A 23,352-nucleotide genomic window follows, 5' to 3' on the forward strand; every position below is an offset into this window, starting at 1 on the left:
TTGTCAGAGAAAGCAACCAGTGAGATGAACACTGCAGAGGACTGGGGCCTCATCTTGGACATCTGTGACAAGGTTGGCCAGTCACGCACAGGGTAAGTGACTCGGGAAGCTGCCTTCCCCAGCTGGTAACTTTTTATGGCAGTCTTGTATTGAAGTTTTTGTTCCCTTGGTACTCATGCAGCAGCTGAGTGTAACACAGTGCTGAGGTGTGGATTTTCTGCTCACCTGATGTGCAGTTCTTCCTCTTGAGATCCTGGCTGATCTGTTCAAGTTGGGGCTGGTGTACAGCAGCTCTTCACCAGTGTGACAGAGTAAATGAACTGATCTGTTTCAGCAGGGTCACTGTAAGCCCAAGAGACCTCCCTACAGAATCATCTGAAGGGACCTCCAGAGGTCATCTGGTCCAACACGCCAGCTTGAAACAAGTCTAATTAGATCAGGCTGCTCAGGATTGTGTGGGGTCTCGAGTGCCTCCAAGGTCAGTTTCCACAGCCTCTGTGGGCAGCATGTTTCAGCCTGCAGCTGCCCTGGCAGCAATAAATAATCTCTCAATCAGTTTAGCATTGCCCTGTTGCATCTTCTCCTCTGGCTGTGCAGCTCTAAACAAGGAGTCTGGCTGGGTGGAGGAAGCTACTCCCTGATGAATTCGTTGTAGAAAGCAGTAAGGTTCCGTTTTAGTCTGCTCTTCCCAGAACTGACAGCAGTTCTCCATCGCTTCTTGGGTGTGAGTCTGACTGTCCATCGCACATGTTTCAGTGCATTGATGTCCTCCTTGCTCTGGAGAAACCCAAAATAGGCAGAGTACTGCAGATGCAGTCTTGCAAGTGCAAGACCAGAGGGCAAGAATCACTTCCTTACCCCAAGTGCCTGCACCGCTGACTCATCTGACGCAGGACGCGGTTGGCTGTCTTGGCTGCCAGGCTGCGCTGCCGACCGCGGCCGGTCAGCAGGACCTGCAGATCCTTTCTGGCCAAGGTCCCGTTTGGGTGGTCAGCTCGTGGCCTTTGCTGGGGCAGACCATCTGAAACGGAGCACCCTGCCCTTGCTCTTGTCCAACCTCATGAAGTTCCTGGCTACCCATTTCTCCATCCTGTGCAGGTCCCTCTGAGGAGCAGCCTTGCCCTCCAGTAGGTTGATTGCCCCCCGCCTGCAGTGTTGCAGTGAAGTTCCTGCCTGCATCGCCTCCCATTGTTCAGGTTGGGCCCAGCAGACATCCCTGAGGGACCCTGCTACTTATTTCCCCCTAGCTTCAATTTGGACAGCTGGTGATAACTCTTGGAGCTTGGGAGGCCAGCCACTTTTCCACCCTTACCATCGCTTGCTCCAATCATGGTGAAGCAGCTGGGTGGTAAGGAGCTTCAGCTGCACGGCAGAACGTGGCTAAACCCAAGGCAAAACGCTTCTGCTGCCCTTCCCTTGCCCTCACCAACAGACCACCAGCAGCCAGGTTCTGTGTCTTCCCCTTGTTTTGAGAAGCTGTTCTCTGACTTGAGGGCTTTGATGCTATATGTTTTGAAAATGTGATGCTGAATAAAGCAGAGCTGAGCCTGGGCTGCTAATGCACCTGCTGCTGCCTCCTTACCCAGCTCTGGGCATTCCTGCCTGTGCTACTGGTTTGGACACGAAAAGTTGAAGTGTAATTTGAATTAGCAAATAAAATTGACAGTTTTAAACCACTGTTTCAGTGTATCTTCAGTGTATGTATTCAGAGCAGTGTTAAGCTTTGGAAGTGTTTTAAATTCAACTTCTCCAAGCATGACTAATAACAATCCGCATAAGTAGTGGCCTCAGAGAGAGAGGTAGGCAAGTGCTGCTGTTTTGTGAAAGCCTTCTCTGCTGAGGAATTGGATTGCCTTGTAAAGCTTCAGAAAACAGAATGGAATGCCAGGCAGCAAAGCCCTACCTAGGACTTTTTGTTGCAAAGGACAGGTTTGGAAATAGGCTTATTCCTAGTATTGGAGATGGTCTCCAGAAGGGTGCTTATAAATAGCCCAGCATATCGAGCCTCCTGTGCTGCTCTGTGGAGCAGCAATAGAGCTGCCAGCTGCCAGGCTGTGATAATGCTTTAGATTAGACTGTGTGTAACACTGCAGTTTGGTTCCTTTGAATCACAGAATTGTTTGGGCTGGAAAAGCCCAACTAAAGCAGTGGTTCAGTAATGGCTGTGTCATTAGGTAACAGTTAGTAGGTTGCATTAGGTAAGAGCTGACCAACACCAGACTGTGCCAGAGAGAGGGGCTGTGAACATCCACAACTGCCGGTGCAAGAACGTCCCTCACACCGTCAGCAGGCAGTGTCACAGCTTTAAGCCCAAAGCCCTGGTGTCATGGAATCACCAAGCCAGAGCAGCATCACCCAGGGCAGCTCTCACAGGGACACATCCAGGTGGCTTTGTCTGGGGGCTTTTTAAAACAACTAAACCAGTGGTTTTCCCCTGGCTGAGACTTTAACCTCTGTAAGACTTCCCTGCTTACAGCAGACTGCCAGCTGGCTTGTTGCTCAAATTCAGATGCAGTTCAAACTTGCTGGTAGGGAGTTTTCTGTGTTTTGCTGGATGATGTCATGGGGAAGTGCTTGAGAGAGCCCAGCACAGAGGCACAGAGCTGCTGCAGGCAGTGCAACATCTCCCTGTGAGGCCAGGCGGAGGGGGCTTGGAGCAGAGGAGCCTGAGGGCTGCCCTCACTGCTGGGGATAAAGATGTGCAGGGCTGGAGCCAGGCTCTGCTCAGGGATGGCCAAGGACAGGTGGTGCCACAGGAACAGGAGGGAAAACTTTGTCCCTGTGAGAGTGCTGGAGGCCTGAAGCAGGCTGCCCTGAGAGGCTGTGGAGTCTCCTGCTCTGGAGCCTTTCCAACCCCCCCTGGCTGTGTTCCTGTGTGCCCTGCCCTGGTGATCCTGCTCAGGCAGGGGGCTGGCCTGGAAGATCTCTAGAACTCCCTTCCAACCATTCTGTCATTCTGTGCCATAGCAAGGTAAAGAAAAAGCTCCTCAGGGACAAGTTTGAAACCAATATGCCACAATGTCTGAAGTTCTCCTGCAGTTTGAAGTTCTTGTGCTAGGTTTCTTAACTGGGATCTGCTTTCCTCTCTTAACCAGCTCTGGTCCAAGACAAGCTGCCTGTTACTGTTTTAGGCAGAGGTTTGGAGTGGAAAATCTCTGGGTTATAGGTTTTCTTTGCACCAGTCTGTGAGCTCCCTTGCAGGCCTGCAGCATTTTCTACGTTGATCCTCTTACCCCTGAAGCCAGGGGAGACTGGGGCTGCTCTTCATTCAGCAGCAGGTTTTGCCTTTGTGTTACATGACACAGCCTCTCCTTTAGGTCTGCCAGCCACTTGTTTGCCTCCAGAGTCCTTGTTGGAAACTTCTCATGCTTCAAAGATGCTGCATTTTCTCTTCAGATACATTAACTATGGTTCAGTAACAGAATCAGGACCAATCCTGTTCAGCCTTTCTCTGTACCTGAAGTGTTGCAGTGTATGTCCCAAGAGCTGAAAAGTCTCTCTCTTCACTTCAGCCAACCAACTAAATCAGGTTTTACCAAGTTAGGATTTGACTGAATACTTCTCTGACTATTTTCTTTCTTTGGTGTGAAAGCCAAAGGCTAAATGATTACAGGTGATGCCTGAAATTTTAGAGAAAACACTGGAAGGAAAATGAATTCTCAGAGTCATAGAATGGTAGTGGATAGAAGGCACCTCCAGAGATCAGCCAGTCCAAGCCCCCTGCCAGAGCAGCATCACCCAGGGCAGGGCCCACAGGAACACAGCCAGGCAGGTTTGGAAAGTCTCCAGAGCAGGAAACTCCACAACCTCTCTGGGCAGCCTGCTCCAGGGCTCCAGCACCCTCACACCAAAGAAGTTTCTCCTCATGCTGAGCTGAAACCTCTGCTCCAGCTGGCACCCATTGTTTCCCATGCTTTGGGAGGACTGTAGAGGAAGAGTCAGAGCTGTTTACCATGGATTTGCTCGTCCTTATTAGCACCCTGAGGGGTGTCACCTTGCCTGCTAAAATTGCTGAAATTTTAGAGAAAACACTGGAAGGAAAATGAATTCTCAGAGTCATAGAATGGTAGTGGATAGAAGGCACCTCCAGAGATCAGCCAGTCCAAGCCCCCTGCCACTGTCACTTGTCACTAAGCACCCCTGAGCAGAGCCTGGCCCCTTCTTCTTGACCCCCAGCCCTCAGCTATTGATAGACATTGATCAGATCTCCTCTCAGCCTTCTCTTCTCCAGACTAAACAACCCCAGGGCTCTCAGTCTCTCTTCACAGGGGAGATGCTCAAGTCCCCTGAGCATCCTCCTGACTCTTCCTCCGACTCCAGCAGGTCTCTGTCTCTCTGGAACTGGGGAGCCCAACACTAGACACAGCATGCCAGGTGTGGTCTCAGCAGGGCAGAGCAGAGGGGCAGCAGAACCTCCCCAGCCCTGCTGTCCACACTTGTCTTGCTGCACCCCAGGATGCCACTGGCCCTCTTGGCCTCCAGGGCACATTGCTGCCCTGAGGAGAGCTCAGTATTTAAAAGGGCTAATTCTCAGAGTCATAGAATGGTAGTGGATAGAAGGCACCTCCAGAGATCAGCCAGTCCAAGCCCCCTGCCAGAGCAGCATCACCCAGGGCAGGGCCCACAGGAACACAGCCAGGCAGGTTTGGAAAATCTCCAGAGCAGGAAACTCCACAACCTCTCTGGGCAGCCTGCTCCAGGGCTCCAGCAGCCTCACACCAAAGAAGTTTCTCCTCATGCTGAGCTGAAACCTCTGCTCCAGCTGGCACCCATTGTTTCCCATGCTTTGGGAGGACTGTAGAGGAAGAGTCAGAGCTGTTTACCAGGGATTTGCTCGTCCTTATTAGCACCCTGAGGGGTGTCACCTTGCCTGCTAAAATTGCTGTTAATCAGGCAGAGGTTGGCACCCTGGCCCTGGAAAGCTGCTTTGCAGTTGGGTGTTTGTGCTAGCTGAGCTCCCCCCGTGGCAGCCAAGGGAGGGCTGTCTGATCTTCACAGCACTGCCTCCTTCGCCTCTTGGGCAGCGGTTTGCTGCCTCTGCGCTGGACACCAACGCTGCTGATTGGCAAGGACCTTAGTCTGGAAGCTACTAAGTCACCTTGCTTGCTTGTTTGCCTGCCCCATGGCCAGCTGGGCAGTCTGGGACGCCCCTGCTGATCTCTTGCTGCCACGCACTGTGTTGCCTGTGAAAGTTTGTTAGTGGAATCATTGGAGCAGAACTGTAGCCCAGTACTTGTTCACTGTGGGCTGGAGAGATGTCTGATGAACAGCTAAGAGCTCTCCTCTGGCAGGGTGCCTGCCTTCCCTCCAGTTTCTGCACAGGACTTCTCACCATTTGCCAACTGAACTGCAGGCTGAAATGATCTGAAGTTGAAGTAAGGCTTGTAGATCTGTCTAGAGTGGGTTCCTAGGCTGTGTGACTGAGGACTAGGAAGCCTAGATGGGGAGTTTGGTGTAGCTGAAGTCAAAATATTTTAACCCCCCCCACATTTGGCATGCTACAACATTACCACTCCAATATGATAGTTTCTGGTAAACACAGCATCATAGAATCACAGAATCATTTTGGTTAGAAGAGACCTTTAAGACAGTCACAAGACCTCAAGCAGATCAAGAATCCCTCCCAGCTCAAAGGGATTCTTTTAAAGGTGTTTTATGGACTACTGAGGGGTTTCTGGGTGTGCTGCTGGCTGTTGGAGGCTTTGGGTTTAAAATTCTTCTCAAAATTGGAAGGTGTCCTCTGGACCCACTGTTGCAGAGACCTGGAGGAGGCCATGAAGATGATCAGAGGGGTGGAGAACCTCCCCTTTGGGAACAGACTTGGGAGAGTTGGGGCTGTTCAGCCTGGAAAAGAGAAGGCTCCAGGGAGACCTTAGAGCAGCCTTCCAGTACCTCAAGGGACTCCAGGAGAGCTGGGGAGGGACTTTTGGCAAGGCTTTGTACAGGCAGGATGAGAAGCAGTGAGTTAAAGCTTGAGGGCAGATTGAGACTGGAGATGAGTTTTTTTTTTCCAGTGAGGCTATTGAGACCCTGGCACAGGCTGCCCAGGGAGGCAGTGGATACCCTCTCCCTGGAGGTGTTGAAGGCCAGGTTGGATGAGGCCTTGAGCACCCTGGCGGGGGGGTGGGAGGTGTCCCTGCCCATGGCAGGGGATTGGAACTAGACAACCTTTAAGGTCCCTTCTGACCCAGCCTGGTCTGTGATTCCATGAAAGTCGGCTGGCTTTGAGGCTTTCTTGTTACTTTATTAGTTTTTACTAAGCCTTTGGATTCCTCAATAAAAGAAATCCTAGGCTAGTGATCTGTTCTTGAACTGCAAACTCTTGATCCTGCAGCCAGTTGTGACTTAGCAGTCGATGGACATGTACCTTTTGGGTGCGTGCCCAGATCCCAGCAGAAATTGCTGGCCAGAACAGCAGGATTCCTGAGCTTTTTGGCAGGGGTTCTTTCTCAGCTAATGTGAACAAAGGAGAAGTCCTGAATCAATAAGAGATGAAAGGCAGTGTTTGCCTTGTGGCCTTCAGTGGGAACAATTGTTTCTAGGAGGGGATGCCATGGTGGACAGGGAGTTTTGCTCTGTGAGAGCATTCTCTGTAATTGGCATGAGGTGGCCATTGCAGTCACATGTAGACATAGACACAGCCAAGCAGGGGCACAGCTAGGCCTCAGGTTGGTTCTTTTATGTCAGGTCAGGAGAAAAATCATAATACTGAAAACTCAAAACCTACTGTGAGTAGTCCAGAAATGCAGAAGATCTTGTAGTTTCATGTGTGTTCTCTTTTCCTCTTTCCCTACTTACCCTCTTTCAGGGACATCTTTTGAGGGATATTTGTAGAATCCAAGGATGGCTCAGGTTGGAAAGTACCTCAGAGCTCATCTCCTCCAACCTCCCCACCAGGGGCAGGGACACCTCTCAACTAGACTCAGCTGCTAAAGGCCTCATCCAGTCTGTCCTTGAACACCCACAGAGAGGAGGCATCCACAACCTCCTTGGGCAACCTGTTCCAGTGACTTACCACCTTCCTACTGAAGAACTTGTTCCTAAGATCCCTGCTCTGCCTCAGACTCAAACCATTCCTTCTTGTCCTGTCTCTAGATACCCTCATGAAAAGTCATTCTGTAGCCTTCCTGTAAGATCCATTCAGCTATTGGAAGGCAGCTCTGTGGTCTCCCCAGAGTCTTCTCCAGGCTGAACACCCCCAGCTCCCTCAGCCTGTCCTCATAGCAGAGGTGCTTCAGCCCTTGGATCATCTTTGTGGTGTCCTCTGTACTCACTGCCAACAGCTCTGTGTCCTTCTTAGGCTGGGGACACCAGAACTGGAGGCAGCATTAGGAGTGGGGTCTCTGCATAGCAGAATGAAGGGGCAGAATCCCCTCCCTTGCCCTGCTGGCCACACTCCTCTGGATGCAGAGGGTAATGTTTGTAAGCCATGGTAATTCCTACCTCCAGCTCGCTCAGCCTTCCAGCCCCTTTAAAGAGAGAACAAAACCACAGGAATCCACAGAGATGTTGGACACTGAGCTGTCTGAACCTCCTAATTCCCTTCTCACATTATTTGTGTTGACCACAACAGAGCTAGCACTTGAATTCTGTCTTTGCTTGTTTCAAAGCTTGGAGGCATCCTGGCTAACAAATTCTGTAGCACTTGCTGGTTCATTGCATGATGAATTCTTTTATGTCACAATTAGCTGTGATTCAAAAGATAAGTAGAAGAAGATACTCTGGGTGTTACTGGTATGGAAGCAGATATTCTCTGTATGTCTGTGAAGTGCAGGAGGAGTAGCTGCATGGACTGCGGAGAATCCCAGTTCTCTGACTGAAGGGATTCTGTTTACACGAGGTCAAGGAACCTGCTCTGAGGTTTTGCTGACTAAGGAAGCTCACAGCCCTGGCCACAACTCTTAAGTGAACACAGAATCACAGTATGTCAGGGACTGCAAGGGACCCCTAGAGATCATCTAGTTGAACTCCCCTGCCGAAGCAGGATCACACAGTAAATCACTCAGGAGTACATCCAGGTGGGTTTTGAATCCCTCTGGAGGTGGAGACTCCACAGTCTCTCTGTAGCAGTGCTCTGCCAGCCTCAAAGTGAAGAGTTTTACTCCTTAATTGTGTTGGTTTGTTTTGTTTAATGTTATATTCAAATTACTACGTGCTGCCCTGATGATGTTTGGGAGCACTTGTTGTCACTTGCCATGCAGCTGAAACTGTTCACTTCATTGTGGTTTTTTCTCCCTCTCCTGTGCTGTGTAGGCCTAAGGACTGCCTCCGTTCTGTCATGAAGAGAGTGAACCACAAAGATCCTCATGTTGCTATGCAGGCATTAACAGTAAGCTCTTTTGAACCTTCTGCTGCTCCTTCCTGCAGAGCTCTGCTGCAGAAAGTTTGCTCTGAGTTGGAATCTTTCTTTCTTCAGCTTCTAGGAGCCTGTGTATCAAACTGTGGGAAAATCTTCCATTTAGAAGTCTGCTCAAGAGATTTTGCCAGTGAAGTAAGCAATGTGTTGAATAAGGTAAGGTATCTGCAGCTCACAGGAGAGCAAAGTCAGACACAGCTTGGGCTGGGCTGGAAGGGGAGCAGAGTCTGCCTTCAGGAGGCTGGAATTTGGTGGCAGAGGGGAAGGGTACAGAATGACTGGGAAGACTGTGGCAAAGGTTTGCTTGAATGCCACATCCTACTGCATTTACTCATGCGTTCTCTTGGGGGGAGGTGGGATCTTAACTTATAAATCTAGCAATTGATTTTCACCTTGAATAGTAGCAATGAAACTCTGGAGACAAGTGTGGTGAGCTGGAGATACCACAGGGCTTCCCTGTAACCTTACTTTTCTTGATTTTGGGTCCAGTGCTTATCCCAAAACACAAGGCTGGGGCACTGTGCTCCCCTTCTAATAAAGGCATCCCTCAGGAATACAATGGGCTTCAACCTACCAGGAACGTGAAGTGGTTTGTAGCAGAAGGTTCAGAGCAAATTCCCACACTGCTGAACTACTGTCTGCTGTTCTTGCAGGGTCATCCAAAGGTTTGTGAAAAGCTGAAGGCCCTCATGGTGGAATGGACTGATGAATTCAAGAATGACCCCCAGCTTAGTTTGATATCTGCTATGATTAAAAACCTGAAGGAGCAAGGGGTTACTTTCCCAGCGATTGGCTCCCAGGTACGCTCACTGTGGGGCTGTTCTTAGAAGAGATCACAATTATTGGTTGATGTTTTTTGTCATCCTCAGTTCTTCCAACCTAGTCCATTCCATTCCATTCCATTCCATTCCATTCCATTCCATTCCATTCCATTCCATTCCATTCCATTCCATTCCATTCCATTCCATTCCATTCCATTCCATTCCATTCCATTCCATTCCATTCCATTCCATTCCATTCCCTCTGGTCCTATCACTTGTTACTAGGGAGAAGAGACCAACCCTCACCTGGCTCCAACCTCCTTTCAGGAAGTTGTGGAGAGCAAGGTGGTCTCCAGAATAACCAACCCTGCTGCTCCTCAACCCTTCACCAGCTTTGCTGCCCTTCTCTGTGCCTGCTCCAGCACTTCATTGCCTTTCTTGGAGCAAGGGCCCTAAAACTGAACCCCGAATTCAAGGTGTGGCCTCCCAAGTGCTGAGTCCAGGGGCACAGTCACTTCCCTGATCCAGCTGGTCACACAATTGCTGATCCAGGCCAGGATGATGTGGTGCAGGATGCTCTCTCTGATGTACTTTGGATGTTTATGTTGCAGATGAATACAGATCCAGACAGTGAACTTCATGCACTGCCAGCTTGTTGCTGAATTCATTTTTACATCTTTCACTTTTGCCTAGGCTGCAGAACAGGCAAAAGCAAGCCCAGCCCTGGTTGCCAAAGATCCTGGTACAGTGGCCAACAAAAAGGAAGAGGAGGATTTAGCTAAAGGTGAGTGCCTTTACTTGCTGAGCTGAGGAGCACATTGGCCAATAGCAAATAAAGCAGGAGAGCAAAGCTTCCTTTCCTTTCTCCACCTGCCTGCCATGGATTGTGGTAATCATTTCTGTTCTTTCTTCTTGTGCACTTCCTGAAGGGCTGGAGGGGAAAGCTGTACACAGGTGAAAAAACAGAAAGAACCCCATATGTTTTCCCTTTTGATTCTCTTTGCCAAAGTGAACCAATGCAGTTACAAACTGTGCCCCTGTCAGGGACACTCTGGATGTGTTTGATCAGAGCTCTGCACTTGGACTTTCCCTCTCCTTGCAGCAAGTGAAGCACAGGCACTGCAAAGCCAACATTTATGAAAGGAGAGGAGCAAGTTTTATCCAAAGATTTTGGGTATTCTACTTGAAAATTTTCTTCCTTTAAATGCTGCTGGGTACCTTTGAAGGGTATATTGTAAGGGGAAGTGGCTGTTAAATGTCTCCCTGCAGGCCCAGTGAAGAAAACAAAGAGGGTTTCTTTTGATTTACTGTTGTACTGAAGTACATTTAAAGGTCAGTTTTGGTCTGGGTACTGGTTTTTGACCTCAACCTTCAGCAAAAGCATCAAGCCTTAGCCCTTCTAAATACTGAGCTCTCCTCAGGGCAGCAATGTGCCCTGGAGGCCAAGAGGGCCAGTGGCATCCTGGGGTGCAGCAAGAGAAGTGTGGCCAGCAGGGCTGGGGAGGTTCTGCTGCCCCTCTGCTCTGCACTGCTGAGACCACACCTGGCATGCTGTGTCTAGTGTTGGGCTCCCCAGTTCCAGAGAGACAGAGACCTGCTGGAGTCGGAGGAAGAGTCAGGAGGATGCTCAGGGGACTTGAGCATCTCCCCTGTGAAGAGAGACTGAGAGCCCTGGGGTTGTTTAGTCTGGAGAAGAGAAGGCTGACAGGAGATCTGATCAATGTCTATCAATAGCTGAGGGCTGGGGGTCAAGAAGAAGGGGCCAGGCTCTGCTCAGGGGTGCTCAGTGACAAGTGACAGTGGCAGGGGGCTTGGACTGGCTGATCTCTGGAGGTGCCTTCTATCCACTACCATTCTATGACTCTGAGAATTCATTTTCCTTCCAGTGTTTTCTCTAAAATTTCAGGCATCACCTGTAATCATTTAGCCTTTGGATTTCACACCAAAGAAAGAAAATAGTCAGAGAAGTATTCAGTCAAATCCTAACTTGGTAAAACCTGATTTAGTTGGTTGGCTGAAGTGAAGAGAGAGACTTTTCAGCTCTTGGAGATACACTGCAACACTTCAGGTACAGAGAAAGGCTGAACAGGATTGGTCCTGATTCTGTTACTGAACCATAGTTAATGTATCTGAAGAGAAAATGCAGCATCTTTGAAGCATGAGAAGTTTCCAACAAGGACTCTGGAGGCAAACAAGTGGCTGGCAGACCTAAAGGAGAGGCTGTGTCATGTAACACAAAGGCAAAACCTGCTGCTGAATGAAGAGCAGCCCCAGTCTCCCCTGGCTTCAGGGGTAAGAGGATCAACGTAGAAAATGCTGCAGGCCTGCAAGGGAGCTCACAGACTGGTGCAAAGAAAACCTATAACCCAGAGATTTTCCACTCCAAGCCTCTGCCTAAAACAGTAACAGGCAGCTTGTCTTGGACCAGAACTGGTTAAGAGAGGAAAGCAGATCCCAGTTAAGAAACCTAGCACAAGAACTTCAAACTGCAGGAGAACTTCAGACATTGTGGCATATTGGTTTCAAACTTGTCCCTGAGGAGCTTTTTCTTTACCTTGCTATGGCACAGAATGACAGAATGGTTGGAAGGGAGTTCTAGAGATCTTCCAGGCCAGCCCCCCTGCCTGAGCAGGATCACCAGGGCAGGGCACACAGGAACACAGCCAGGGGGGGTTGGAAAGGCTCCAGAGCAGGAGACTCCACAGCCTCTCTGGGCAGCCTGCTCCAGGCCTCCAGCACCCTCACAGGGACAAAGTTTTCCCTCCTGTTCCTGTGGCACCACCTGTCCTTGGCCATCCCTGAGCAGAGCCTGGCTCCAGCCCTGCACATCTTTATCCCCAGCAGTGAGGGCAGCCCTCAGGCTCCTCTGCTCCAAGCCCCCTCCGCCTGGCCTCACAGGGAGATGTTGCACTGCCTGCAGCAGCTCTGTGCCTCTGTGCTGGGCTCTCTCAAGCACTTCCCCATGACATCATCCAGCAAAACACAGAAAACTCCCTACCAGCAAGTTTGAACTGCATCTGAATTTGAGCAACAAGCCAGCTGGCAGTCTGCTGTAAGCAGGGAAGTCTTACAGAGGTTAAAGTCTCAGCCAGGGGAAAACCACTGGTTTAGCTGTTTTAAAAAGCCCCCAGACAAAGCCACCTGGATGTGTCCCTGTGAGAGCTGCCCTGGGTGATGCTGCTCTGGCTTGGTGATTCCATGACACCAGGGCTTTGGGCTTAAAGCTGTGACGCTGCCTGCTGACAGTGTGAGGGACGTTCTTGCACCGGCAGTTGTGGATGTTCACAGCCCCTCTCTCTGGCACAGTCTGGTGTTGGTCAGCTCTTACCTAATGCAACCTACTAACTGTTACCTAATGACACAGCCATTACTGAACCACTGCTTTAGTTGGGCTTTTCCAGCCCAAACAATTCTGTGATCTAATGACACACCAGCAGCCCTTCTGTACATCTTCCCAAGAGTCTCTTCACCAGCTGCCCCACCAAAATCTGTTTCTAAAGGGTAGGTTTCTCATATTTGTTCTCTTGCAGTGAGTAGCCAAAACTGAACACAGTGTTCAAGGGGTGGCCTCCAGGGGCTTTTGTCCCTTCTGAAACATAACCATTCTGTCATAATCCTGGAGGAGTTCAATATGAGTGAAGCCTTTCTTCTCAGTCAAGTCTGTTGAGAATCACCAAGAGATGTAAAATTATTCAAGGAGTTATGGGGAGAGAGAAATGGACAAAATTGGCCTGGCTAAGCAAAAATCTTGCTTAATTATGAATTAATGAGGCAGTTTTGTACTGTGAGTGTGATGGAGCTCCAGCACAGGTTGTCCAGGCACAGGTTGTCCAGGCTGGTGATGGAGCTCCAGCACAGATTGCCCAGGCAGGTTGTGGAGCTCCAGCACAGATTGCCCAGGCAGGTGATGGAGCTCCAGCACAGGTTGTCCAGGCAGGTGATGGAGCTCCAGCAGAGGTTGTCCAGGCAGGTGATGGAGCTCCAGCACAGGTTGTCCAGGATGGTGATGGAGCTCCAGCACAGGTTGTCCATGCTGGTGATGGAGCTCCAGCACAGGTTGTCCAGGCAGGTGATGGAGCTCCAGCACAGGTTGTCCAGGCTGGTGATGGAGCTCCAGCAGAGGTTGTCCAGGCAGGTGATGGAGCTCCAGCACAGGTTGTCCAGGATGGTGATGGAGCTCCAGCACAGGTTGTTTCAGGCAGGTTGTGGAGCTGCAGCACAGGTTGTCCAGGCAGGTGATGGAGCTCCAGCACAGGTTGTCCAGGTTGGTGATGGAGCTCCAGCACAGGTTGTTTCAGGCAGGTTGTGGAGCTGCAGCACAGGTTGTCCAGGCAGGTGATGGAGCTCCAGCACAGGTTGTCCAGGTTGGTGATGGAGCTCCAGCACAGGGTGTCCAGGCTGGTGATGGAGCTCCAGCACAGGTTGTTTCAGGCAGGTGATGGAGCTCCAGCAGAGGTTGTCCAGGCAGGTGATGGAGCTCCAGCAGAGGTTGTCCAGGCAGGTGATGGAGCTCCAGCACAGGTTGTCCAGGTTGGTGATGGAGCTCCAGCACAGGTTGTTTCAGGCAGGTTGTGGAGCTCCAGCACAGGGTGTCCAGGCTGGTGATGGAGCTCCAGCACAGGTTGTTTCAGGCAGGTGATGGAGCTCCAGCAGAGGTTGTCCAGGCAGGTGATGGAGCTCCAGCAGAGGTTGTCCAGGCAGGTGATGGAGCTCCAGCACAGGTTGTCCAGGCAGGTGATGGAGCTTTAGCACAGGTTGTCCAGGCAGGTGATGGAGTCCAGCAGAGGTTGTCCAGGCAGGTGATGGAGCTTTAGCACAGGTTGTCCTGGCAGGTGATGGAGCTCCAGCACAGGTTGTCCAGGCAGGTGATGGAGCTTTAGCACAGGTTGTCCAGGCAGGTGATGGAGCTCCAACACAGGTTGTCCAGGCAGGTGATGTAGCTCCAGCACAGGTTGTCCAGGCTGGTGATGGAGCTTTAGCACAGGTTGTCCAGGCACAGGTTGTCCAGGCAGGTGATGGAGCTCCAGCACAGGTTGTCCAGGCACAGTTTGTCCAGGCAGGTGATGGAACTCCAGCACAGGTTGTCCAGGCAGGTGATGAAGCTCCAGCACAAGTTGTCCAGGCAGGTGATGAAGCTCCAGCACAAGTTGTCCAGGCAGGTGTTGGAGCTCCAGCAGAGGTTGTCCAGGCAGGTGTTGGAGCTCCAGCACAGGTTGTCCAGGCAGATGACGGAGCTCCAGCACAGGTTGTCCAGGATGGTGATGGAGCTCCAGCAGAGGTTGTCCAGGCAGGTGATGGAGCTCCAGCACAGGTTGTCCTGGCAGGTGATGGAGCTCCAGCACAGGTTGTCCTGGCAGGTGATGGAGCTCCAGCACAGGTTGTCCTGGCAGGTGATGGAGCTCCAGCACAGGTTGTCCAGGCAGGTGATGGAGCTCCAGCACAGGTTGTCCAGGCAGGTGATGGAGCTCCAGCACAGGTTGTTTCAGGCAGGTGATGGAGCTCCAGCACAGGTTGTTTCAGGCAGGTGATGGAGCTCCAGCACAGGGTGTCCAGGCTGGTGATGGAGCTCCAGCACAGGTTGTTTCAGGCAGGTGATGGAGCTCCAGCAGAGGTTGTCCAGGCAGGTGATGGAGCTCCAGCAGAGGTTGTCCAGGCAGGTGATGGAGCTCCAGCACAGGTTGTCCAGGCAGGTGATGGAGCTTTAGCACAGGTTGTCCAGGCAGGTGATGGAGTCCAGCAGAGGTTGTCCAGGCAGGTGATGGAGCTTTAGCACAGGTTGTCCAGGCAGGTGATGGAGCTCCAGCACAGGTTGTCCAGGCAGGTGATGGAGCTTTAGCACAGGTTGTCCAGGCAGGTGATGGAGCTCCAGCACAGGTTGTCCAGGCAGGTGATGTAGCTCCAGCACAGGTTGTCCAGGCAGGTGATGGAGCTCCAGCACAGGTTGTCCAGGCTGGTGATGGAACTCCAACACAGGTTGTCCAGGCAGGTGATGTAGCTCCAGCACAGGTTGTCCAGGCTGGTGATGGAGCTTTAGCACAGGTTGTCCAGGCACAGGTTGTCCAGGCAGGTGATGGAGCTCCAGCACAGGTTGTCCAGGCACAGTTTGTCCAGGCAGGTGATGGAACTCCAGCACAGGTTGTCCAGGCAGGTGATGAAGCTCCAGCACAAGTTGTCCAGGCAGGTGATGAAGCTCCAGCACAAGTTGTCCAGGCAGGTGTTGGAGCTCCAGCAGAGGTTGTCCAGGCAGGTGTTGGAGCTCCAGCACAGGTTGTCCAGGCAGATGACGGAGCTCCAGCACAGGTTGTCCAGGATGGTGATGGAGCTCCAGCAGAGGTTGTCCAGGCAGGTGATGGAGCTCCAGCACAGGTTGTCCTGGCAGGTGATGGAGCTCCAGCACAGGTTGTCCTGGCAGGTGATGGAGCTCCAGCACAGGTTGTCCTGGCAGGTGATGGAGCTCCAGCACAGGTTGTCCAGGCAGGTGATGGAGCTCCAGCACAGGTTGTCCAGGCAGGTGATGGAGCTCCAGCACAGGTTGTTTCAGGCAGGTGATGGAGCTCCAGCACAGGTTGTTTCAGGCAGGTGATGGAGCTCCAGCACAGGGTGTCCAGGCTGGTGATGGAGCTCCAGCACAGGTTGTTTCAGGCAGGTGATGGAGCTCCAGCAGAGGTTGTCCAGGCAGGTGATGGAGCTCCAGCAGAGGTTGTCCAGGCAGGTGATGGAGCTCCAGCACAGGTTGTCCAGGCAGGTGATGGAGCTTTAGCACAGGTTGTCCAGGCAGGTGATGGAGTCCAGCAGAGGTTGTCCAGGCAGGTGATGGAGCTTTAGCACAGGTTGTCCAGGCAGGTGATGGAGCTCCAGCACAGGTTGTCCAGGCAGGTGATGGAGCTTTAGCACAGGTTGTCCAGGCAGGTGATGGAGCTCCAGCACAGGTTGTCCAGGCAGGTGATGTAGCTCCAGCACAGGTTGTCCAGGCAGGTGATGGAGCTCCAGCACAGGTTGTCCAGGCTGGTGATGGAACTCCAGCAAAGGTTGTTTCAGTCAGGTTGTGGAGTCTCCATTTTTGGAGATACTTAAAAGCCATCTGGACACAGTCCTGCACAGCCAGCTCAGGGTGATGCAGCTTGAGCAGGGGTTTGGAGAAGATGAGCACCAGAGGTTCCTGCCAGCCTCAGTGTGTGCCTGTGTGAGGGAACAGAGAAGCTGTCTCCTGAGCAGCTGTGGGGCTCTTTAAGCTTCGAAGCAATCTGCCACAGTTCAGTGGGACTGCAGCCTGAGCAGCTCAGGGTAATAGCAGTCCCAGAACAGTGAATGGCTGGCTGCAGTGTGGTATCCCCTCAGGTTGCAGGTGTTGTTTAGCTCTCCTGCTCATGCTGAAAGCTGCAGTAAACCTCTGGTCAGAGCCCTGCACTCTAGCTGTCAAACATCTCTTTGTTTCCTGATGCTGTGTTGAGGTTAAAGGCAGAAGTTTCTGCTGCTGCAGTTGAAGTGTCCTGTGGTTCATCCCCTTTCCCTGGGAAGTGCTCATGTGAGTAACTCTTCTTTTGCAGCTATTGAGCTGTCATTGAAGGAGCAAAGGCAGCAACAAACAGCTCTTTCCAGTCTGTACCCGAGCACCTCCAGCCTGCTCACCAATCACAAGCACGAGGGCCGGAAGGTTCGTGCCATCTATGACTTCGAGGCTGCCGAAGACAACGAGCTGACCTTTAAAGCTGGAGAGCTCATAACTATCCTTGATGACAGGTAAGTTTTAGGAGACTGCCTGCTAGAGTCCTCTTAGACTGCAGAAATCAGTGGAGGAAAATCATGTAGAAAGATAGGATAATTGTCATGTCTGAAGAAAGAGCCTTGGGGGTGTTGGGTGCTGAGCAGCTCCCCAGGAGCCAGCAGTGCCCTCATGCAGCCCAGCAGGCAGCTGTGTGCTGAGCTGCAGCCAGAGCAGTGTGGGCAGTAGGGTAAGAGAAGGGGTTCTGCCCCTTGGCTCTGCTCTGCTGAGATCCCACCTCCTGTGCTGCCTCCAGCTCTGGTGTCCCCAGCATAAGGATGCAGAGCTGCTGGGTTGAGCCCAGAGTAGGCCACAAAGATGATCCAAGGGCTGGAGCAGCTCTGCTACAAGGAGAGGCTGAGGAAGTTGGGGGTGTTCAGCCTAGAGAAAAGAAGGCTCCAGGGGGACTTTGGAGCAGCTTTCCAATAGCTGAAGGGATCCTGCAGGCAGGCTGGAAAGGGACTTTTCCTGAGGGTGTCTGGAGACAGGACAAGGGGGAATGGTTTGGAGCTGTGGCAGAACAGGGTTAGAGTGGAGCTGAGGAAGTTCTTCAGTACAAGGGTGCTGAGACTCTGGAACAGATTTCCCAGAATGGTTGTGGATGCCTCCTCACTGGAGGTGTTCAAGGCCTGAGCAACCTGGTCCCAATTCAGGCTGCTGTGTGATGCCTTGCTTCCACAAGCAGGCAGTACAATCTATTTGCTCATTAGATACTTGATTTAGTGATCTCCTAGTGTTTGCACATACAAAGGGCTTTTTGCATGCTGACAGATCATTGTGAAGCTCTGTGTGTCTGTACAAGCTGTATTTATGTACAAGGATTATAGATCCCTATGCTGGGCACTTTGTAGGAGAATTCCCTTTGACTGTGAGGTTTTTAATGTGTAAAGGTCTTAATGTGGTTTTCTTTTATCTTTAGTGATCCAAATTGGTGGAAAGGTGAAACTCATCAGGGTGTAGGGTTGTTTCCATCGAATTTTGTAACAGCTGACCTTTCTGCTGAGCCAGAAATGAGTAAGTAACATCACATCATCCTGGTCTCCAAACTGGTGACACATGGGTTTGATGGGTGGACCACTAGATGGATAAGGAACTGGCTTGATGGCCGCACCCAAAGAGTGGCTGCCAATGGCTCCATGTCCCAGTGGAGGCCAGGGACAAGCAGAGTCCCTCAGGGATCAGTCCTGGGACCTGTCTTATTCAACATCTTTGTCAGTGACATGGACAGTGGCATTGAGTGCACCCTCAGCAAGTTTGCTGATGACACCAAGCTGTGTGGTGCAGCAGACATGCTGGAGGGAAGGGAGGCCATCCAGAGGGACCTGGACAGGCTGGAGAGGTGGGCACAGGCCAACCTCATGAGGTTCAATAGGAGCAAGTGCAGGGTCCTGCATCTGGGTCGAGGCAATCCCAGGCACAAATCCAGGCTGGGCAGGGACTGGCTGGAAAGTAGCCCTGAAGAGAGAGACTTGGGGGTGCTGGTGGACAAAAAGCTCACCAGGAGCTCTCAGTGTGCACTTGGAGCCCGCAAAGCCAATCAGATCCTGGGCTGCATCAGGAGAAGTGTGGCCAGCAGGTCGAGGGAGGTGATCCTCCCCCTCTACTCAGCCCTGGTGAGACCCCACCTGGAGTACTGTGTCCAGTTCTGGAGCCCCTATTGCAAGAGGGATGTGGAGGTGCTGGAAGGTGTCCAGAGAAGGGCCAGGAGGATGATCAGAGAGCTGGAGCACCTCTCCTATGAGGACAGACTGAAGAAGTTGGGGCTGTTCAGTCTGGAGAGGAGAAGGCTCCGAGGTGACCTCATTGTGGCCTTCCAGTATCTGAAGGGGGCCTACAGGAAGGCTGGGGAGGGACTGCTCAGGATCTCAGGCAGTGATAGGACTAGGGGGAATGGAATGAAGCTGGAGGTGGGGAGATTCAGGCTAGATGTGAGGAGGAGGTTCTTCACCATGAGAGTGGTGAAGCCCTGGAATGGGTTGTCCAGGGAGGTGGTCGAGGCCCCGTCCCTGGGGGTGTTTAAGAGCAGGCTGGATGAGGCTCTGTCCAGCCTGATCTAGTGTGGGGTGTCCCTGCCCATGGCAGGGGGGTTGGAACTAGCTGATCCTTGTGGTCCTTTCCAACCCTGAATGAAACTATGAAACTATGAAACATTTGTGTGTGTTTTCAGCTTGCACTGGCCCAAGGGATATTTCTGCAGTGATTTATTTGCCCTCTTTCATCTCCCTGATGGTAGAGTTCAGTTGCAAGTTAATACTCAAAAGTCAGAAGCCCTTGCTGTTAATACAATTAAACCAACCAGCATTCCCTGGAAAGAAAACAAACCAACCAACAGTTCCAGAACAAATTTGAGGCCTTGGTACTTCCTTTAAATATGCTCTTTTAGCTTCAGTGACTGTTTGCTGCTGCCCTCACCTGCAGCTGTACCCAAGTGGAACGTTCAGTAGTTGGTCAAGGTGTTGATGTCTGCATCTCATCAGTTGTAATCTCTGTCTGAAAGTAGAAGCACCTACACATAGTGCTGTGCCAGAAAGTGGCTTCTTGGCCAGCAGTGTCACTGGCATGCAGGCACCTGGTTCATTCCAAAGTGGTCACAGTTGTTGACTCTTGACAAGAAGCTTTATGTTTGATTATGGTGTGTCTTGTGGTCCATGTGGAGATCAAGTTTGAGAGTTAACTGGTTTTCCTGACACTTTGGAGGTATTATTGCTCTTCATGGGTCTTTTAGGTCAAAAATCTCTTTATGTGTCAAGCCAAGGTTGCCAAGCTGGCACCTGTTGGAAGATATGATGCTGCCTACTAGTGGCTTGGGCAGTAGCTTCCTTGAGCCTCATTTAACAGCTCCATCCACACCTAGATGCATGCAGGCAGCAGCAGAGTTTTCCCAAACTGCCTTTTTCCTAATCAAGGACAGCAGAAGGCCCCTGGGCAGATAGGAGTGGGAGGCAGATTGCCACTCTTCAGATAATGCCAGAGACCTCCTGGGAATGTGTGACATAATGGCACGAGGCGTGCCTCCTGCCTGCTGGGTATCTTCTTGCACCTCTTTATATCAGCCTAGCCCACTCTAAATACACTACAGAAGGGCTGATTAGACAGGGCTTGCAGGTCCTGAAACCCATGTGGGTTTGTAAGACCAATGTCTTGTGATTTCAGTAGGAGTGGGCCAAAGGGATAAGCAGGATCCAATCTGTAGTAGTCACCTACTCTCTGTTCAGACTAAGTGGTGAGAGAGGTGTGCTGGGAGTAACATTGGGCAGTGTGGTTGGTGCTGCTTTGTGACTGAGGAGTGAGACGCTTTTGCAGGCACCACTTGTGCGTGGGGAGGGCTAGGATGGAGATTAGCAACAATTTATTTGCTGCAAGAGTGGTGTGGGCTTGGGACAGGCTGCCCAGGGAAGTGCTGGAGTGACCATCCCTGGAGGTGTTCCAGGAGCAGTAGATGTGGTGCTTCAGGATGTAGTTTAGTGGTCATGGTAGTTGGGTTGTGGTTGGACTCAATGATCTTAAAGATCTTTTCCAACCTTGGTGGTTCTGTTCATCTGGGATGAAGAGCAAGTAGTAAAATTGGACAACTTCAGGTTTTGTACTTTGCTCTGCAGAAAAGAGGACTCCAGATTGTCAGCGCTGCTGCCACTGCTTTTCTCTTAAGCCTGTCTCAGTAACCCCATTGCTTCCAATCCCTTTCCCTCCTCCTGCTTTCCTGGTTTATTAAGAAGTGTGCTGTGTGCAGGGACACCATGATCAAGACACTTAATTTGCTTGCTAAAACCTGTTTCATTGGCCCTGTGTGAACTGATCCCTCTTTTGATGCACTTCACAGATTGTTTAAGGAGATTGTTTCCCTCTGTGCAGAGGCCTTCACCTGCCACCAAATCAGAGTTTCTTTTAATTACTTTTCTGGGGGGGTTTCACAGTAGATGTGTGAGGTGCAAAGCACTTAGGCAGCATGCTGGCTGTGTAACATCTAGCTCCTTGTTTTGTTTGGGTTTATTGGATAAAATAAAACCTGCCCCTTTATCTTGCAGTGAAAGCTGAGAAGAAAACTGTGCAGTTCAGTGACGAAATTCAAGTGGAGACAATAGAACCTGAACCTGAGCCAGTTTATATTGATGAAGTAAGCCTGATGAACATACTGATTCCAGCTGCTGGTACATTGGCATTGTGTGGAGGGGCTTTTTATGAGGGTGTTTGGAGCCAGGCCAAGGGGGAATGGTTTGAAACTGAGGCAGAGCAGGGTTAGACTGGAGCTGAGGAAGTTCTTCAGTATGAAGGTCATGAGACCCTGGAACAGGCTGCCCAGAGAGTCTGTGGATGCCCCTTCTGGAGGTGTTCAAGGCCAGGTTGGATGAGGCCTTGAGCAACTAAGTCCAGTTGAGAGGTGTCCCTGCCCATGGTCAGGAGGTTGGAGTAGATCATTCTCTGAAGTGCCTTCCAACCTGAGCCATTCTGTGAGTCTGTGATTTCTGAAACTGCATTCCACTGAGGGCCTTACTCCAGGCTTCTGCAGCTGCTCACCTCTACGCTGCCAGCTCCTGGAGGAGGGACACATTTGTTTGCAAGTTTTGCTGTAAGTGCTTCAGGATACCTCAGAGGTGCCCATCTTGGATGCTGTCTTAGATTTAGTTCCAGTACACCTCTCACTGCCTCTCCCTGGGCTGAAAGCTGTCTTTCCTCCTCTGAGCTTTGTGTTGCTCTGTCAGGAAGAGCCACACACTATAACTGCAGTGATCCTGCAGGCTTCCCAGGAACTCTCAGCCCAGTTTTTCTTTTCCTGTTTGTTGTTGTATTTTTGTCCTCTCCTTCCCAGGGGACTTAGAATGGTTTTCTTCAGAATTTTCCCCTTTTTCTTTCTCATCTAGGGTTCTGCAGCTGTTCTTTGAAATAAAGACCAGCTCCCTTTGCTGTTTTTATAGATGGGTTGCACTTAAACTGTTATTAATCAAGGCAGCCATGCAAGCCCTCCAAACATCATCTGAAAAACCTCATTTTATAAGTGTCAGTAATGCCCTTGCTCAGGTGCTGATAGGCCTCATGGGCTTACAAAATCCAGCATAGTTTTGCAGTGAATTGGTTCCCATTTCTTAGTTTTCATTTCCCCAGTTCAAGAGAGACAGAGACCTGCTGGAGAGAGTCCAAAGGAGGCTACGAGGATGATGAAGAGACTGAGACATCCCTGCTGTGAAGAAAGACTGAGAGATTTGGGGCTGTTCAGTTAGGGAAAGAGAAGGCTGAGAGGAGACCTGATCAATGTCTCTAAATATCTGAGGAGTGATTGTCAAGATGAAGGTGCCAGGCTCCTTTTGGTGGTGCCCAGTGATAGAATAAGGAACAAGAGGTACAAGCTTGCACCCAGGAGGTTCCACCTCAACATGAGGAGAAACATCTTTGGTGTGAGGGTACTGGAGCCCTGGAGCAGGGTGCCCAGAGAGGTTGTGGAGTCTCCTGCTCTGGAGACATTGCAAAGCCACCTGAATGTGTTCATGTGAGACCTGCCCTGGGTGATGCTGCTCTGGCAAGAGGTTAGACTGGATGATCTCCAGAAGTACCTTCCAGCCCCTAATACTGTGTGATTCTTTTCAAAGCCCTCTCTGCATTCTGTCACAACAGTGCCACTAAAGCCATTAGGTGGTGTATTGCTTGTGCCACAACTGGAGTGGGGAAGAAGAAGCTGCTCAGAAGACCTTGTAGACGGATGTCTGGGAATGACAGAGTGTTCTATGCATTCCACTTCTAACTGCTGATAGTTTTATGTCATTTGGCTTTCCTTGTTCAAGCATCTTTATTGCTTTAGGGTGGCATGTATTTTAGATGTAGATATTGTTAGTCTAGGTGTTTTCCAAGTCCCAGGGGATTCAAATGGCTCTTGTAAATAGCTGCTTTCATTTTCTGTCCTTGAAAGGTTACTTCTCTCCCTCACACATGCCCTGATTGCAGGATTTGTGTTCTAGGATAAAATGGACCAACTCTTGCAGATGTTACAAAGTGCAGATCCATCTGATGACCAGCCAGATATCCCAGAACTTCTTCATCTTGAGGGTAAGACAATCTCATGAGGATTTTTGTTGCTGTTGTTTTCCTCTCTAGTAGTTACTTCTATCAAAACAAATTGGCACTGGGCTGAAACTGCTTGAGCTTTATGTGTACATCACCAGCGTGCATGAGGAAAGGACCTGAGCTGTAACTTTCTTCTCACTTTCTTTTTCCCACATCTGAGAGACCAAAATTGTAGCTTAAAACAAGCAAAATTCTCTCTCAAGAGAAGTATGTTCCACATTCTTTCCTTTTTCAAGAGCCAGGAGTACCTAATTCAATCATATTCATCCTTTATTCCCCCTTCCTAGAGTAGCACAGAATGAGTTGCAAAAGGAGTGTAAGGAAGATTCTGTGAGAGGAAGCAGAAATGCTGCTGAGGCTCAGAGCAGACCTGTGGGTGTCCCACATGCTTTCACTTCCACCTCACTTCAATATTTACA

At 50.8% G+C, this 23,352-nt stretch overlaps 1 protein-coding gene across 3 annotated transcripts in view; it reads left to right on the forward strand.

Annotated features, from left to right (window-relative positions):
* Positions 1–23,352, forward strand: part of STAM (signal transducing adaptor molecule) — a 56,378-nt gene that overhangs the window by 16,550 nt on the left and 16,476 nt on the right. For all 3 annotated transcript variants that reach the window (XM_068146403.1, XM_068146406.1, XM_068146405.1), the window contains exons 2-10: positions 8–92; positions 8,254–8,329; positions 8,417–8,512; positions 9,010–9,156; positions 9,811–9,901; positions 16,665–16,857; positions 17,799–17,893; positions 20,905–20,993; positions 22,828–22,915. In XM_068146403.1, the coding sequence (XP_068002504.1) occupies positions 8–92; positions 8,254–8,329; positions 8,417–8,512; positions 9,010–9,156; positions 9,811–9,901; positions 16,665–16,857; positions 17,799–17,893; positions 20,905–20,993; positions 22,828–22,915 (960 nt within the window). The remainder of the gene's footprint in view (positions 1–7; positions 93–8,253; positions 8,330–8,416; positions 8,513–9,009; positions 9,157–9,810; positions 9,902–16,664; positions 16,858–17,798; positions 17,894–20,904; positions 20,994–22,827; positions 22,916–23,352) is intronic.

This window comes from Melanerpes formicivorus, unplaced genomic scaffold (assembly GCF_026170545.1).
Source record: "Melanerpes formicivorus ecotype bairdi unplaced genomic scaffold, bMelFor1.0.p_v2 SCAF_13, whole genome shotgun sequence".
Lineage (NCBI taxonomy): Eukaryota > Metazoa > Chordata > Aves > Piciformes > Picidae > Melanerpes > Melanerpes formicivorus.